The 19035-nt window shown below is 43.0% G+C and overlaps 2 protein-coding genes across 2 annotated transcripts; one reads left to right on the plus strand and one right to left on the minus strand.

The window, feature by feature from the left end:
- Positions 1-294: 294 nt before the first annotated feature.
- LOC118835767 (zinc finger protein 883-like) lies at positions 295-13493 on the plus strand. The gene is made up of 5 exons (XM_036743016.1): positions 295-587; positions 2430-2600; positions 6908-7034; positions 7864-7959; positions 11623-13493. Exons 2-5 carry the CDS (start codon positions 2442-2444, stop codon positions 13032-13034), a joined length of 1794 nt encoding a protein of 597 aa, XP_036598911.1. The 5' UTR covers positions 295-587; positions 2430-2441; the 3' UTR covers positions 13035-13493.
- Positions 13494-15881: 2388 nt separating this feature from the next.
- Positions 15882-16905, minus strand: LOC118835581 (voltage-dependent anion-selective channel protein 3-like). Its single transcript, XM_036742779.1, is given in 2 exon segments — positions 15882-16050; positions 16052-16905. Coding segments are annotated over 2 exon segments (852 nt in total). The 5' UTR covers positions 16856-16905; the 3' UTR covers positions 15882-16002.
- Positions 16906-19035: the final 2130 nt, after the last annotated feature.

Raw genomic sequence — 19035 nt, forward strand, 5'->3', positions numbered from 1 at the left:
CTCCAGGTCACAAATCTGGCTAGCCTGGAGGCAGGGCGCAGAGCGCAGGGCTCAGAGCCCAGGGTGCACGGCCGAGGGCGCAGAGCACAGGGCTCTGGGCTTGGGGAGCAGGGTGCAGGGCGCAGGTCCCGGGGCCCAGGCAGTGTTTAGCAGCCCAGCGCTCACAGGAGGACTTTTTGCTTTGCCAGCCTAGGATGGCAGGCCAGCTCCAACCAAGATGGAGTTACTGAGGGTCAGAGGGAGGTACGCTCCATTTCAGGCCCAATCCCGAGGCCTCAGGGGCGGGGCGGCTGGGCCTGGGAGGGCCCAGAGCCCGGAGCCCAGAGAGTGCCAGCCCACGGAGGCCCCCCCATACTTTCTCCATTTCTCCTTCCCACGCGGCCCCGCCTTGGCAAGCTCAGCCCTGGACTCCTCCTCCAGGAAGCCTTCGGGCCTTAGATCGCCGGCTCCCAGTCTGCTGGGAACTCAGGGCTGGGCGAGGGGGCCCTGGCGGACAGAGCCTGGACTTGGGCCCTTGCTCCGGCCTCAGGCTCCGCCCCGCCTCTACTGCCCTTTCCTGCTGCCTCCTCCTTCCGTCGGACCTCCTGGTGAGTGTCCCTGGCTCCCCCGATGGGACCCAGGCATCTGGTCTTCAGCCTGGCTCCAGTACCCCCTCCACCCCAGGAAGCCACCCCCCCCATTCCTGCCTTTCCCTTCTGGGAGGTGCCCTGCCTCCAGCTTTCTTCCCCCCGCCCCCCCATTCCTGTCTTCAGCCCACTCCCCCTTCTCCCTTTGGCCCCGCCTCCAGCCTCCTCCCCTCCATCCCTCTCTCTGCGCCCCCCATACCTCCAGGCGTCCCGCCTCCAGACTCCTCCCCTCTATCCCGCCCTCTGCCTCCCCCCCATCCCTCCAGGCGTCCCGCTTCTAGACTCCTCCTCTCCATCCCGCCCTCTGCCCCTCTTTTTCCCCCGGCTCTCCTCCAGGCTCCCTGGCACCCCGCCTTCCCCTTTTCAGCCTGCCCTCGCCCCGCCCCTCAGGGTCCCGCCTCCGATCTCCCTGGTACCGTCCTTCCCTCACCGCTAAGATTCCTTCCTTCAGCGGACCACATCCCATATTCAGCTCCTCTCCTATATAGACATCCAGTCTCCTTCTTGTCTTACCTTCAATGCCCCAGACACTTGACACCCCTAGACCCCCAAGTACTTGCCCTCCTCCCAGCCACCCCCAAAGCCAGGCGGCCTGCTTAAAGCTACACTCAGATGTCCCTCTTTCAGCCATCTATCCAAGCCCCCACAGGCTTCCCTCCTTTAGCACACCTACCCTACTTCAGCTGGGCCCTGTTTGGATTCAGATATCCTCTCCCACTCCCCAGAGCCTGGGTATCCTTGCCTTATGTTCTGTGGGCTGTTAGCGTCCTAGGTATCCTGGCTCCCACTTGTTCAGTCATACCTGACTCTTCATGACCCTGTGGACCCTACTGCCTATGGAATTTTCTTGGCAAAGATACTGGAGTGGTTTGCTGTTTCTTTCTCCAGTAGATTAAGGCAAACAGAGGTTAAGTGACTTGCCCTGCCTCACAGCAGCTAGTAAGTGTCTAAGGCTGGATTTGATCTCAAGTCCTCTTGACTCCAGGCCCAACTCTTCATCCATTGAGCTATTCTTTATTCAGGCTTCCTGTCCCACTTCTTTTACAGCTCTCACTCTGGGGCACTCAGGGATTTTCTCCCAGCACCCCCTCACCCAGGATCCTATTCTAATTTTGGACTCTTTGCCCCAGACTCAGCAGTCTGGCCACTTTGCTCCTAGAAGAAATCTCCAAGCCCTGGCTTTACCCTGGCCATTTCCAAGCCTGCCAGTTCCAGGGCCCTCCCCATCACCATCCTTGCCTAGCATCCCTCCCTCTTGGATCAAAAAAATCAGGTATTTAGAGTTCTTAGCCTGGGGCAAATTTTTAAAAATTTGAGAACTATATTTGAATATGACTGATTTCCTTTCTAATAATTTATTTTATTTTATGCATTTAACAATATCATTCTGAAAAGGGGTCCACTGTCCATAGAACTTACCAGACTATCATAGGAGTCCATGACTCCAGAGGTTAAGAGCTCTTGGCTTTAGGTACTATGTGTGTTTGGGGGGTAGAGGGTGGGGAAGGGGTGGATGGAGATTGGGAAGGGAGAAGGTATGGATGGAAAGATCTGATTCTGGATTCAGTGAGTGCTCTGGCTTCTTTCATCCCATCTTGGGCACCAAAGCCCTTCCTACTTTTTGGGTCTCGAAAGAAAAAATTGAGGAGGAAGGGAGAGAGGAACAAGAAAGGACATCAAAAATTGTTTCTGTTCTGACTTTCTGTGTTTCTAAAACTGACCCTTTTGCCCGCTTTTGGCTTGACTATCACCCTAGGACAAGGCCTGGGGCTCTTACCCTCCTTGGGACTTTTGTCTCTGTAGGTGCTTGTGGAGATGGCCAGCCTCCAGCCTGGGAGAGGAAAGGCAAGAGTCCTCCCCTTCAGGGATCCTTTTGCGTCCCTAGCTCCATCTGTGGAGGATCCAGGCCTGGCCCAAGCAGGAAGCCTGCAGCCAGAGGGAATGGCCCCTGGGACCCAGAGAACTCCATCCATGGTAAGTGCGCTCAGTCCACAGACTTGAGAAACAGAAAATATGGACATTTTCATAGAAAGAGAAGAACAGCGGAATGAGATTCAATACAAAGCCATTATTTATGGATTGTTTCTTTTTAAAATAAATCTAATATAGTAGTCACTAGCTGTGAGACCCTGGACAGGTCACTTAACCTCAGCTTAAGTTTCTTCATTTGTAAACTAGGGATAATGATAGCACCTGTCTCCCTGGATTATTGTGAAGATGGAGGGAAGGGAAGCATTTATTAAGCACCTACTATATACCAGGCACTATGCTAAGTACTTTATGAATATTATCTCATTCCAGGTAAATAAAAGGCAGTATTTATAAAGTGCTTTGCAAACCTTAAATGCTATATAAATGCTAGCTATTAATATTAGTAGTAGTTTTGTTTTTTCCTCCTGCAACTAAAAGAGCTGCCATGAATATTTCAGTACCTACGGGCCCTTTCCCTCTGCTTTCAGCTCTTCCAGTGAATAAACACTTATTTAGCTCCTGTCAGGGATGATTGCATTTCAGAGTCACAGCGTCTCAGTGGTGATGGGGACCTCAGTAGTCAGCTCTGTAATCCATGTTCAAATGAGAATGCTCTCTGCCACCCCATCCCCCCATCCTTCAAGGTATCCAATGAGGGGAGCCCATTCCTTCCTTTAGGTAGCCCATTCTATTTTTCAACAACTGTGTTGGGTACGAAGTTTTTCTTTCAATTGAGCCTAAATTTGCATCTTTACAACTCCTCCCTCTGCTCTCAATTCTATGTCTCTGCCAAGGAGAACAAGTCCAAACACTCCTCTCTGTGACTGTGCTTGAGATACTCAAATTCAACTACTCTTCATGTCCCACAGAAATCTTTTCTCCAGATAAAAGCTCCAAACTTCCTTTCAGCAATTTTCAATGGTCTGATCTTATGGCCCTCTACTATCCTGCTCACCCTCCTGGGGACACTCTGTCCCTTTCCACTGACCTTCCTAAAAGATGGAACCCAGAATAAGATTTCAGAAGGGCCACTTCAGACCATGGCAACAAACAAAGGGTCTCTTAGGTCTTGGACCCTGTTTCTTCTCCTAGTGATGTCTAAGATGGCATTAGCTCTTTGGGGAACCATACCACACTTTTGACTTGTGTTGAACTTGCAGTCCACTCAGACCCCCAGATCTATATTGGTTCAGTTGCTGTCCAGGCATGCTTCTTCTATCTTATACTTGTGAAGTGGGTATTTTCTGAACCCAGGTGTTCAATTCTACTCTCATCCCTTTTAATTTGACTTCAATTAATCAACAACAATTAATCAATAAGCATTCAAACAGTACCTACTGTGTGCCAGGCACTGAGGTTACTGATATAATGGTAAAACTATGTCTGACACCAACCAGAGGGACTGCATCTGCCCACATGTAAGCACATAGGGGATATATCTTCTGTCCCTCTCCAAAGAAAAACACAGTGATTGGGGGAGGGGGTGCTAACAACTTGGGGAAAGGCCTGTCAAAGTAGGGAGCACTTGAGCTGACCTTGAAGAAAACCAAGAATTCCAAGAGGAGACACTAAGGAGAAGGGAAGAATGTCAGAGCACCTCAGATATAGGGATAGCCTGTGCAAAGAACAGGGAGGTAGGGAACAGAATGCCATTGTAAGAATGCTGGTGACACTAGGACTTAGAAGACATGAGGGGGAGTAACATGTAATGAGCTTGGAAAGCTAAGGGGGCACAGGAGAAGGAGAGGGTAAGAACAGATCAGAACCTGGGATGGACAGAGCTGAGCTTGTTTCTAGGTGAGCTCCACCCCAGGGTCCCAGGGATTAGAGGGGAACCACAGGGAACTAAGTTGTCCAGCTCTTCTTTCCTCATGTTGCCAACAGCTCCCTCTCATCTGTGGCCCTGGGTTCTTGCCTTTTCTGATGGTGATATATACATCTGGAGTTTTCTAATTCAATTCACGTAGGAAAATTGTAAGGCCTGCTCAAAAGAAGCAGCCAAAGACACCAGACCTCATGAGGTTGTCCTCAAATCAACAAATAGTTTCAAAAATATTCTGGATTTTAGTATTTCTAACATGAAATATACAGGACAATTCCATACTCTTATTTTCAACCTCTGATTCATTTCCTTGCTTCCATCTTCTCTTTTTGTTGTTATTCAGTTATATCCCATACTTTGTGACTCCATTTGGGGTTTTCAGGGCAGAGATAGTTGAGTGATTTGCCATTTCCTTCTCCAGCTCATTTTACAGATAAGGAAACTTAACTGGTTAAGTTACACAGGATCACACAGCTAGTGAGAGTCTGAGGCTATATTTGAACTCATGATTCCGGGCCTGGCACTCTATCCACTATGTCACCTAGCTGCCCTTGGAGGAAAGAAGGGTGAGATAATGTACTGCCCTATGGCTCTACCTGGAATGCCTGTGTCTCTGGGGTATAGTCCACTGTATCAGTAAGGCAAGATTCATGATATTGATGGTGACCATGAATATGCGTGTATGGTTTGGAATCACAAAGTATAACAGACTCTCTGTATAGAAGGCAGAAGAAGTAAAACATTTATTCAGACACCAGAGGATCAAATACCAGAACCAAAAACCCCAATTTGACAGCAGTAATTGTATTCCAAAACCAGTAAGTCCACCTCAGTGTAACAGCAAGGAGATTAAAATGCAGTATCACAGCAGAGCCAAGCCATCCTGTAACCTTCCCTTCTGCTAGGGCCTTCCCATAAACACTCACTCATGAATCCTAACTGCCTGCTTCCCTGTGTCCTCTCCTCCCGCAGTTGCAGTTCTCAGAGCCCTTCCAGTTCTCACTCTTTTCTTGCAGTTTTCTCTTCTTCTCGAAGTTCTGTCTTCTTCGCAGCTCTCTTGTCTCTACTCTCCATAGCTCTCTAGTCTCCACAGTTCTCTAGTCTGAGCTTAATGGCTACCCACAAGGTGTATATACATGCTGTATAGGCCTGGGTCTTAGCACCTAGTAGCAAAAGGGTGTGGGCCTGCCTACAAGCAAGCCTCTCCTAATCAAGCTTCCCTCAAGTGGCTCCACCTGAGGCCTGTTGAATGGGCAGGGAAGATCTTTGATCGCATTAGCACCACATCTATCTAGAAGCAAGTAAATTCTCAAAATAATGGAACTAGAATCTTCATAATGTTTCAGAAGAGAAATGATAGAATAAAATGAAAACATAGAAGAAAAAGGCATGTGAAATATAGTGGAAATTATAGCTTTAAAAAATTAAATTAAAAATGGTGGCAAGTAAATTATTTTTATATACCTGACTAAGAATTGTTCCAAAGCCAACAGAGACTAGGAAAAAGCAAATGGTTGATTTGGGGTTGAAAATTGCAGAAGTGAAATTAATCAACAAGTATTTAGTGCCTTTTGCAAGCTAGGATCACCACCCTAAGTGCTGAGGGTGAATGCACAAGTATGAAACAATCCCCATTCAGTATGAGATTACATTCTAATGAGAGTCCATGAGACACCTAAAATATATGAATACATCTGTATACAAAGTATATATCCATATCCATGAACATCTAAATATAAACAAAGTAGTTAAGTACAAGGTACAAGTAGGGAGGGCAGTTGTAGTTGGAGGTAGTAGGGATCAGGAAAGGCTTCAGGCAGATGTCCCAGCTGCTTTTAAAGGAAGACAGGAACTTTCTGAGTTGAATGTAGGAGGTGAGTTGCAGGCACCAGGGATGGTGGATGCAAAGGCCTTGACATGGGAAATTCTGTGAACAATAGAGAAGCCAGAGGGGCTGTATTACAGAGTGCAGGATGGGAGTTATGTCTAATGAGACTGGAAAGGTAGGTTGGGCCCAGCTTGTGAAGGTTTTTAACAGCTAAGTAAAGGAGTTTCCTTTAAAGCAAGACAAGAATTCCTTTAAGTCAGGCCTGCACAACCTGAAGCCTGCCAACGTTTCTTTATAAAATATCATTTAGTACGGTTTTGATGAGGATGGAGGTTCATATCACCTTGTGTTCCCCTGTCTCCTCTGCAGATCCTCACAAAACCTTAAAAATCACAAATAAAAGACACACCTCTTTATCTCCATAGGGACAAGCACTTCAGAATAAGATATTTTTCAACTGCCTTCCAAACTGCCCTTCTCAACGTTCCATTTAGCTCCTAAAATGATGGTTTCAAATGTTGACTTATGAGCAGTGTGGCCTTTGGACAGGACTGCTGCCTTCTTTGAACCTTAGTTTTCTCCTCTGTAAATTGAGAGTGTTGAACTAGATGGTCTCTAAAGTCTCTTCAGATCTAATTCCTGTGGCTTTTGTTATTTTAGAAATCTGTGACATTTAAGGATGTGGCTGTGGACTTCAGCCAGGAGGAGTGGTGCCTTCTCGACCCTTCTCAGAAGGAACTGTACAAGGATGTCATGCTGGAGATCTCTCAGAGCCTGCTCTCTTTGGGTAAGAACAGCTCACCCTCTGATTCCACTTGTGTTCCAACCATTTGGAATCTGGCATTGTAGGGAATACCTTTGCTCTCTCCCCGGCTACCTATTGGACAGCATAGCAAGCATTTATCCATCATTAGAAACCAGAGGATCCTCAGTCCTTTCTATCCAAGAGTCTGGGTCCCTGATGCTCCCTGTTCTTATGTAAAAGTATTTGCATTGTCTAATAGGAAACTGGGAGTTTGTTTGTTGCTTTTTAGTCTGTCTCTTAATGTTTCTAGGGAGTTTCAGGTCAAAGATGAAATGAGAATTGAAGAATCTCAGATTTGGAAGTGATCTGAGAGATTATCAGGTCTCTAATTTCTACATTTCCTCTGTGTCCTCCCTAATTAATGGTCAAACAGCTTTTGCTTGAAGACCTCCTATGAAGGAAACTCCCTAGTTCCTGAAGCAGCCCCTTCCTTTTTGGATGCCTCATCTTTATGATGCCCTTCCTGATATGGGGTCTACATTTGTAATCTTCTCCTAATACTACCCTCAGGGGACTAGCAGAGAAAGTCTGTCTTTATTCTTTCTAGACATTTCCCTTAAATTCTATTGCAGATATCAAAAGTCATGGAAATTTCTTATGCTTTTAGAAGGGGACTGGGCAAAGAACCAGTTTTCTGATTCCAAATGGGTTTAATGAACTTTTCCCCCTCCTTTCCTGTAGCTCCCAGCAGCATACCTAAGGGGTTCTTGGCACCACCCTCCAGCCCTTCCCTGAATGTCCCCTTTCCCTGAAGAGCACCGAATTCTGAGGTTCTCTGTGTGCTCAGGCCTTCCTTATTTACCATGAGCAGGGCTTCCAGTTCCCAAAGCTGATCTGATCTCCCAGGTGGACCAAGCAGAAACACCATGGATACTGAAGGAAGTAGACACAAAGATTTCTGGTCTAGGTGAGTAAAGGAAACCAAGTGTTTCTGACCTCTTCTCTCAGGAATTCTTCATCTGGAAATGTTGAATACATTTGGAAATACAGGGCGGAGTGTATTTCTCAAATCTCCCAAGGTCCTTTGGGAAGGGCTGAGGCTTTCTACTTTGAGCATTTTCATAAGCCCTTTTCATCAACATGAGTTATTTTCCTCATTTCTTTTGTGGGATCTTTGTATTCCTAGGGGAAAAAATGGTTCTCTGTATGACACGAAGATTTTTCTATACTTGGGGGTCTCTTTTGTCCCAGAAGTTATTCTTCTGAGTCACTTCCCCTCACTGGTCATTGAGTCAAAAGTATTTCACTTCCTAATAGGTTAAAGCAATTTCCCAAGCCCTGAGAGGGGAATGAGATAGAGGACTTGTTCCCAGGCCTCCAGGACTTTTGAATCAGCTAACAGGATGATATATATAGCTGTGGAATAAAGTTTGCCCCCTTCTATGAGTGGGTCACATTGATTGTAGTCTTCAAAAGTGCTTTAGAAGCAGACAGAAGGTCAATAAACAGGGCACCAACTTTGATGAGATGGAGTTTCCTTTAAATACATGGGTTCAACAAATCACTTGCATAGTTACAGGTTAGGGATATGTGTCTAGACCAGGGGTGGGGAACCTGTGGCCTTAGGGCTGCCTGTGGCCCTCTAGGTCCTCAAGTACAGCCCTTTGACTGAATCCAAGTTTTATGGAACAAATCCTTTTATTAAGGGGATTTGTTCTGTGAAGTTTAGATTCAGTTAAAAGGTCACACTTGACCTAGAGGACCTAGAGGGCAACAGGTAGCCTCGAGGCCACAGGTTCCCCACCCCTGGTCTAGACCATAGTTCATGCAAAAAAGTAAAAAAATGAGACAGGGCAGTCTAGAAAACCGTCCTGAACTTAGGCTGCAGGGATAGAAACATTGTGTCCCTAATGAGGGACCTGACAAGCCCATTGTCCTGGGATCTGTTGTGATCTTACCGGAATGCCCATTATTTGGGCACTGCATTTTATGAGGATATTGATATATTTGGACAAGAAAAATAGAGGATTGGCAGGTTTGAGTAAGCTCTCCTTAACCCAGGGGAGGGAACCCCACACTGAGGTGAGGTCAGAGCCACTGAATTGTAAATGGTAAAGTACTGAATCAGTAAATGAAAGAAAATTTATTTTTTTAATTAGATTTTTTATTTTTAGTTTACAGCAGGCAGTTCCACAAGTTTTTGAGTTCCAAATTTTCTTCTCCTCCCTCCCTCCTCCATCCCCCCAGATGGTATGGCATCTTCTACATGAACCTTCACATTAAACTTATTTACGTAATAGTCAAGTTGTAAAGAAGAATTATGACCAATAGAATGAATCATGAGAAAGAAGAAACAAAACCAAAAAAAGAGAGAGAAAAAAGAGAGCAAATAGTTTGCCTCAAACTGCATTCAGACTCTGTAGTTCTGATAGCTTAAAAGAGCATTTATGAAGCAACTAGGGTGGAATTATAAATTAAAAAGCAAGGCAGCCCTTGCTCTCAAGGAGCTTATTTTCTAACAGAGAGACAAAATACAGAGTTTTTAGCTTCAAGTCCAACAAAAAGTTCTCATGGGCCTTCTACAGAGGCAATGCATATTCTTTAATGTCATTTACGCTAATAAAATCCTATCCATTTCTGACATGGAACTATATGACAATGCCAAGGGTTTTGATAGTGAGATCTTTGTTTTGTGGGTCTTTGGCAGCAAAGATTGCTGAGGAGACAGGGATATAGCCGCTGTAGAAGTAGTTTGCAATTGTATCTCTCCAGGGGTTGCTTCCCAGGCTATTGGCTACTTAAATCACTGGCAGTTACTTGAGGGGAATTGTCTCAAGTAATTTAATGAAGGTAGACTAAGGCATATACTCTGAGCAAGATACATTTATTAACATTTATTAACAGTTATGGATATATTTGCTAATGAAACCCATCAGACTGGCCACCTCAGTAAAGCCAGTGACCCCAGTGAGAAGGAGGGGACCCTCTTTATTGATCCCCAAGAAAGAAAGGGTCTTGGTAGCTGTGGAACATTACTATTGGCTATGCCGAGAAAAGTTGTTGGCATTCAAATGAGGTTAACCCTGCCCCTGACAGTTAAGGAATGCTAATTGTTTTATGGGACCTATCTGCATCTTGCAGTCTTAGCTAGGGGATCTTCCAGACTTGCTGTCTCCTTAGAAGAGATAAAGTCTCCCTTAATTTCATAAGGACTGGCAAGGACAGATGACATCTCTTTTGGGTATGGTGCCATGTTAACTTGTGGAGCTTAAAGATAACAAATCAATGTCTGCTGGAGGTGAAAGTAGATAACTTTTCTTTTTATGCCTTCAAACTAACTCAGAGGGAAATCTAAATTCCTGAACTCAACTCAAGGACACAGAAAGGTGGCTTTAGGCAGATACAAATTCAATTATAAAATTAATACAGTGTGAAATCAGTTACATTGTAGAATCAATATAGTAGAAACTTTGATCTTTTCAGAATTGAATGGGGTATGCTCATTTTTCAGCTTAGGATAGCAACTTTACAGAAACTGACCATGTGCTAGAGCCTAAAAAACTTCCAAGTAAGCACAGGAAAGCAGAAATATAAAACAGATCCATTATTGACTGGAACAAAATAAAAATTTTAATTAGTAATCCTTTTGGAAAAAAAGGATCAGGCTCAAGTAGATAAAACTAGTTCAGGGCTGTAGAAAGAATTCTGGACCAGCTATTATAGAATGGGAGTTGGAGCACCCCCCCTTATAAGCAATGGGGCTTTGGTCCTCTCACAGAGTCCATTTTCTGAGCTGTAAAGGGTAAAGAATGTCTGCTCTATCCACGTCACCTACTTTGGGAGGATCTAGTGTGAAACCATGGGAAGCTAGGAAATCCTTCTACAAATGGGAGCTAATAGTATTTTGTTATTCTTGATTCTTCCCTTTCAAATTTGAAGGTTCAGCTTCTTGACCAACTAGATGAATGAGGAGCCATTCATTAACAATTCTTAATTAACTGTTAACTAACAAGTGCCCAGCATTGTGTATGGGAATTCATGTAGAAAAAGTCAGATGGTCCCTCTTCTCAAGGAGCTTATACTCTAGTTGGAGAAGATAACAGACAGCAGAAAGTTCTGCTTCAGTGCAGTTAGAAAGGCCCTGAAGTCCTAAATCCAGGTGAATAGGAACATCCTAGATCCTTTGGTTACAGCACCAGTAGGTCAGCTAAGAGTTCCATGTAACTTGGAGGGCATCAAGGTAGGGCAGAGGTCTGGGGGACGTTAGGAGGCAGTCAATTAGATTCATTCCAACACAGCTTTGATCATACCCAAAGCAGATGATAAGACTTCACGGTCCTTCATGTCTTGGAAAGAGTTGGTTTCTCCTATCTTATTGAAGCCATGTTAACAGCCAAGAAGCTCTGATGGTTTCCAGGCCAAGGGAAGGAAAGCTGGTAGGGAAAGGGAGGAGGGTACTCTGTGGTAGGCCCATGTGTGGCGGGTCTAGATGTGCTCTGGATATTCAGGGGAGGCCAGAGGAAAGAGGGTAAGGAGAAAGGAGGTCACTGACATGACACTAACTGTAAACTAGTTTTCTTTCTGCCAGTAGAAATAAAGCAATATATTTTTCTCTTTTTGTTTCTTTCAGATGGGGAGACCAAGTCTAAAACCAAGGAAACTATGGAAAAGCTGAGCATTTCCTGTGATTTAAAATTGAGAGAAATCTGGGATTCTGATATCAGGTCAGGGAAGAAGCAAGGCAGCTGGGAAAGTCATTCAAAACAACTAAAAATGATTCTCAGGAGATCTCCCAGTGAAGGGAAAGGTGATGAACATAAAAAATTGGAGAGAAATTCTAATCAGGGGTCAGACCTTCATCATGAATATGCTGAAAGTAGAAGGAGCTCATGGCAATATTCAGGCCTGTTTGAATGTAAGGAAATCACCTCAGGGAATGGATATTCCAAATACAGTGAATATGGGGAGTGCTTTAGTGAGGAGATAGATCTTATTCAGCATCATAAAGTGAAAGGTTTTCAAGGTGATCACTGTGAGACATCTTTGAGCTTGAGCCCAGATCATGTTAGTCATCAGAACAGTAATACTGGAGAAATGCCTTATAAATATAATGAACATGGTACAACTTTCACCCATAACCCATCTCTTAGTCTACATCAGAGAGTTCCTGCAGGAAAGAAATCTTATGAATGTAATCAATGTGGGAAGACCTTTTTTCGGAACACAGATCTTAGTCAACATCAGAAAATTCACAGTGTAGAAAAGGCTTATAAATGTAACGAATGTGGGAAGGCTTTTAGCCAGAGTAGAGATCTTCATAGACATCAGAGGATTCATACTGGAGAAAAGCCCTATAAATGTAATGAATGTGGGAAGGCCTTCAGTTATAGCTCATCCCTTATTGCACATCAGAGAATTCATTCTGGAGAAAAACCTTATGAATGCAATCAATGTGGAAAGGCTTTCCGAAATCACTCCAATCTTGCTGTCCATCAGAGGATTCATACTGGGGAAAAGCCCTATAAGTGCAATGAATGTGGAAAGGCTTTTAGCCAGAGTAGAGACCTTCTTAGACATCAGAACATTCACACTGGAGAGAAGCCCTATAAATGTAATGAATGTGACAAGGCCTTCAGCCAGAGTAGAGATCTTCTTAGACATCAAAATATTCATACTAGAGGGAAGCCCTATAAATGTAATGAATGTGACAAGTCCTTCAGCCAGAGTACATCTCTTCTTACACATCAGAGTATCCATGCTGGGGAGAGGCCCTATAAATGTAATGAATGTGGGAAGGCCTTTAGCCGAAGCTCAAATCTTAGAGTACATCAGAGGATTCACACTGGAGAGAAGCCTTATAAATGCAATGAATGTGGGAAGGCCTTTATCCTGAAATCATCGCTTATTTTACACCAGAAGGTTCATACTGGAGAGAAAACTTGTAAATGTAATCAATGTGGAAAGGCTTTCAGACAGAATTTTCACTTTGCTGCACATCAGAGAATTCATACTGGAGAGAAGCCCTATAAATGCAATGGATGAAGGAAGGCCTTCACCAGCAGTTCATACTTTCCTGGGTATGATCAAAGCTGTGTTGGAATGAATCTAATTGATGTGGGAAGGAAGGCCTTTAGTTGGAGCACAGACCTTCTAGAATATTGGAGAATTTATACTGTAGGTGAAGCCATAGAAATGCAATGGATTTTTCTGTGAATGCCTTATGTCTGTCATTTCTTATTGCCCAATAATATTCCAGGACATTAGTAGACTATACTTTCTTCTCTCATTCTTCAATTATTAGTATCCTCTTTGTTTGCAGTCCTTTGCTAACATGAAAAGTGCTGCTGTGAATATTTTAATGTATAGTGGACTTTTTCATCTGTCGTTGACTTTTGGGGTATATAAGCCCAGTAGTAGAGTTGGCTTACCAAAGGGTGTGGAGACTTGTGACTTTTCTTGTATAATTTGTTTGTACGTTAAATAAAAAATGTTTCAAGTTTTGTTAGCTTGAACTTCAGAAATACCAGCAAATAGAACACTTTCCATACACAGAGCTTTGTGCATGAAATGGTGAGACTCTGTTACATGTTGCATCTTTTATTTATTTATTTTTATGGTGTATGATTACTCAGTATGTTGCCTCCAAAGTTCTCCCACTTACATTTGTTCCCCTCAGAAACTTATTCTTGTTTGTTCTGTGTACTTGCCCCCCCACTCCCAAAATCACATCATTATCACTTATCACTCTGAAGAAATTTGAATCAGTATCATTAAACCTCTTCCCTCAATCATCCTGCCACAAGCAAAAATTCTCCATGAGCCCCAGTTATGGATAAGCCTCCTCCTGTTCTCTTCGGAGTTTTATTTTCATAATAAATAGCCAGCACAGAAATCCATCTTCAGTTTATTGTGATAGAAGATATAAGATGTGAGTCTAAGCCTAATTTATATTACATTATTTTTCAGTTTCTCAGCAGAATTTGTTCAGAAAGGGAATCCTCCCTGCCAGGTATTTATATTCTTGAGTTTAGCAAACAGCTGGATCCTGGTTTTGCTTGCTTGTTCTTGCTGGCCCTGTCTGTTCCCTGAATTCACTATGAATTGATGCAGAGCAAAGTAAGCAGAAACCCTCATACCTCGTACAGCAATGACCACAGTGTAAATAGGAAGATTCGCAGAAATTAGTGAAATTCCCACAAGGAATGGTGAAAAGTATCTTTGTCCTTCCTCAGGGATGGGAGAGTTACCAAGACAGAGTAGAGCTGACATTAGAAATGGAGTCACAGCATTGCAGGTTTTTGCTGAATTGTTTTTGTCACATGCAGTAGGGAAAGAAACAAGCATTTAAATGCCTACTATGTGCCAGGCACTCTGCCAAGAGCTTTCCAGATATCTTATTTGATCCTCACAACAACACCGGCAGAGAAGTACTATTATTATCCTGATTTTACAGTTGAGGAAACCAAGGCAAACAGAGGCTAAGTGCTTTGCCAGGGTCATTCAGCTAGTAAGTGTCTGAGGTCATATTTGAATTCACAGCCTGCTGGCCCCACATCCAGTGCTCTGTCAGTGGCCATCTTGTTTAGTTATTTCAGTTGTGTCTGATTCTTCATGACCCCATTTTGAGGTTTTCTTTCCAGATATATTAAAGTGGTTTGCCATTTCCTTCTTCAACTCATTTTACAGATGAGGAGACTGAGGCAAACAGGGTTAAGTGACTTGCTCAGGGTCACACAGCTAGGAAGTGTCTGAAGCCAGATTTGAACTCATGAAGATGAGTCTTCCTGACTCTATGCTGAGCACTTTATCCACTGTGTCACCTTGCTGTCCCACTGTGCTACTTAACTACCTAGAATTGAATTTGCAGAGAGGGAGGGTTTCTTTGTCCCACTAATGGCTCACATAAAAACAAAGTGCAGCAGTAAAACATTAAAAAAAGAAATGTGAAGAGAGGAAGGCATGACCATCCGGGGGCATCAAGAAAGGCCTTATATAGAAGCTGAAAAGAGGCAAGTCTGGGATGAAACTAGGAATCCTGAGAGATGGAAGCAAAAGGGAGTACCCTCCTTATTAAGTCTGAGTGAATGGAGGCTGAAGAACTGACCAGGCCATGAGAGTAACAACAGCCCCTAACCCCACCAGAGCTCTTAACATAGGAGTTTCTATTTGATCTTGGGGTGACAGAAAGCCACTGGACTTTGCATTGGGAAGTGACATATTCTCATTTGTCCCAAGGAAAATTCATACGGGAGTTGTGGGGAGGATGGTTTGGAGTGGGGAGAGACTGGGGAGTTGGAAGGCTCTTGGGCTAATCCAGGTGAGAAGTAATGAAGATCTTCAAAGGCCTCATATGGAAAGAAGAGAATAAGAAAAGTCTGTTACTCATCATCTGTGTTAAAGCCAGACAAACATCCTATCACACTGCATTACTTAATGAACCAACCAATTATTTATCTCAGATAGAGGATCTGACACACCCAGTGTTGCTTTTACCTTTCACTCTTGGAACCCCCAGTTTCACTAAAATTGCTCTCTGACTACGGGTTTCAAATGTTTAGAATATTTTTTTTTATGTTCCAAATGTGACGAATTTATTTTACTCTGATGCAAAACCAAAGCTTTCACTATAGCACGGAGACCAATTTGATAAAAGGTCATGAAAAAGTGGTGTAAGGGCATGCAGGACGTGATGTACAAACTGGAGGTTCAGGTCATTTCCTTTATAACATGACACTATGCTGTCGTTGAAGAACAAATTTAAAATAACACTGAGAAACTGAACTGAAAAGTGGCACAAACATTACAACTTCCATGCATGCCTTCAAGTATCTCTCTCTTATAATAGACTCTAAACCTCTAGACTTCAGCATGGTGGCGCTACAACAATTCTTTGGAAGAATAAAAAGTTCACGTTGTTGAAATTTCACAGAAGAATATTAAGGCCAAAACAGAGTGGGTTCATTTCTCTTCATTTCCAGGGACAGATCTGATACTTTACTTAAAAACTATATTAAGCTTCCAATTCAAATCCCAACCCAACCTTGTGACCTCCAGCATTGAAGTTTTTTCCCATCAATTAAAGCTGAAAGCGTCAATTTTACACCTGCTCGGAGTGTCTGAGTATAACCAAGTCCAATAAGGCTGGCATTATTCACTTTACCAGATAGAGAAGTTTTTTGATCCAGCTTGTACTTAGCAGCAATGCCAAAACGGGTGTTGTTACTGCCAGCTGTCCAAGCAAGATTTATTGACGTTTCAATCTTCTCATTAACCTTCTGGTAGATTGACCCTCCAAATTCAGTGCCATCATTCACATGTGTGTGCAGCTGGGAGTCAACAGCCTTATAGCCCAGGGCAAAATTATTCTGAGACAGCTTGGATTTGGCTGTGTCAAAACTCATCTGATAGCCAGCAAGCCATCCTTCATAAGCCAATACAGCCCAGCCATAAATGGTGGGTCCAGCGAAATCAATGTCAACATTTCCACCAAGACTGAAACAGTCACGCTTATAGGAGGCCTTTAATTTCCCACTCTTCTTTCCTGTGTTTGGTACAAATATGGTGTCAAGAGTCACCTTTAAACCTTCAGCCAATTTATCCTCCATGCTGATTTCTGTCCCCAGGGTATTGTCTGTGTTCCATTTTTGAACGAAGGTAAGCCCATAGTCACAGATCTTGTACTTCGTTTCCAAATTACCCGAAGCTTTACCTGTGTCAGTGTATGAATGACCAGATGTAGAAAATTCCACTCCACTGCAAGACTTGGTTCTAAGATCTATTTTAACCATACCAAACCCATATCCTTTGTTGAAGATATCTTTGGCAGCCTTTCCTAGGTCACAGTAAGTTGGTGTGTCACACATTTCTTCTCTAACTGAGGAACCACTCTCTCCTCTTCACCAGGGCAAAGCTGAAGGTCATGTTTAGAATATTTAAAAAATTCTTTTAATATTTTTATTTAAAATTTTGAGTTCCAAATTCTGTTCTTCCCTCCCTTTCCCTCTCACTGAGACAGCAAGCAATCAGTTATAGGTTATACATGTGCAATTATGTAAAACATTTCCATATTAGTCATTTTGTACAAGAAGACTCCAATAAAAGGGAAAAAAAGAAAGAAAATGAAAACTAGCATGCTTCAGTCTGTATTCAAACTATCTGTTTTTTTCCCCAGAGGTGGATAGTAAGCTTCTGTTCAGAATATTTTTCAAAACCCAGTGGCATGGATTTGTGAACATAAAAGAATTCTTAAATCACAAAGCCATTGCTCTCAACCAATGATTTTCATGTATGAGTTAGGCTATGCAGCTATGGAGGTCTTCTTTGACTCTCCAAACTTCACTGATTATGCACATCCAAGTTGGCCTCTTATATCTAACACTCCCCTCATCTTTGTCAGGTTTCACCTTCAATGCTGGTGGCATCCCACAACCACCACAGAGTATCATGCCCTCTACTTCTTGATTCTTCAATCTAGCCACCTCTATTAGTTCCCTCCCACTGCTTTCAGACATAATTAAGCTTCTTCATCTTTTAAAAGTCTTTACAAGTCTATGCCATTCCCTCAAGTTATCATCCTATATCTGTCCTCTGAGCCAAATCTCTTCGAAATTATAATAGTTAGGATTTGTATAGTGCTTTAAGGTTTGCAAATTATTTTATATATATCATCTTATTTTATTTTATTCTCACAACAACCTGAGGAGGCAGATTCTGTTATTATCCCCATTTTACAGATAGGGAAATAGACCAACAGAGGTTGTGACTTGCCTAGACTCACACAGCTAGGAAGTTTCTGAGGCTGGGTTTGAACTGAGGTCTTCCTGACTCCTGACTCAGTCACTTACTAGTTGTGTGACTCTGGGCAAGTCTCTTAACTCCACTTGCCTCAGTTTCCTCATCTGCAAAAATGAGGTAGAAAAGGAAATGCGAAGCCCTCCAATATCTTTGTCAAGAAAATGCCAAATGGGTCACTAAGAGTCTTATTGAAATGACTGAGCAACTGACTCCAAGCACTCTACACTGCCACTTAACTGGCCTGTAATCTATCAAACAAGGCATGTTTATTAAGCAATTAACTATCTGCTGGGCACTGTGTTAAGTGCTAGACTTAAGTAGTTGATCTTCCAACACTTTGTAATCTGGCTTCCAACCTTAACACTCAGCAAAAACTGGTCTCGCCAAGGTTACCAACCTCTCCTCATTACAAAACCTGATGGCATTTTTTTTCAGTCTGCATCCTTCTTGACCTCCAATACATTTGATACTGTTAACCACCCATTCCTGGTTAATATTTCCATGTGGGGATTCTGAGGCAGTTTTCTCTTCTGTTCCTACTTTTGTGACTGCCCTTTTTTCATCGACTTTGCTGGCTCTTCATATCATACCCCCTACACATGAGTGATTCCCCAAGGTACTGTTCTGGGGCCTCTTCTCTTTTCACTACTACTACTACCACCACCACCAGCACCAGCACCACCACCACCACTACTACTACTACTTCTACTACTACTATCATCACTACTACTACTACTCTATGCTATCAGTGACTTCCTTAGTTCCAGAGCACTTGATTATCATCTCTATGCAGGTGACTCACACCTATGCATTTACCCCTTGAACTTAAAACAGCTAGACATTTCCAACTAGATGTCCCAGAGACATCTCCATCTCAACACATTCCAAACTGAACTCATCTTTCCTCACAAACCCGCCCTTCTTCTAAAAAATCATAAATCAAATGAATGAATAGCTCCACAAATTAAAAAATCCCTAAACTGACAGATGGAATTTTTAAATGCCTCAACTAACAAGGTGAGAATGGAGAATTGTTTGAGTGATAAAGATTTTCTGTATCTAAGATATGTCAAAAGGAGTTTAAGATTCATTAAAGAAGTTGTCGGCATCATCACTGTAGCTCTTTTATGTACCAACCCTCCAACATCCATTAGAATGTCAGCACTAATTGGAACTAATTCTGGCCTTTTCAAAATTCTAGTAGTATCCTGGAAACAACAAGGTAGAATTCAATGTGTACACTTGGGCC

The sequence above is a fragment of the Trichosurus vulpecula genome, chromosome 2, assembly GCF_011100635.1.
Source record: "Trichosurus vulpecula isolate mTriVul1 chromosome 2, mTriVul1.pri, whole genome shotgun sequence".
Taxonomy (NCBI): Eukaryota; Metazoa; Chordata; class Mammalia; order Diprotodontia; family Phalangeridae; genus Trichosurus; species Trichosurus vulpecula.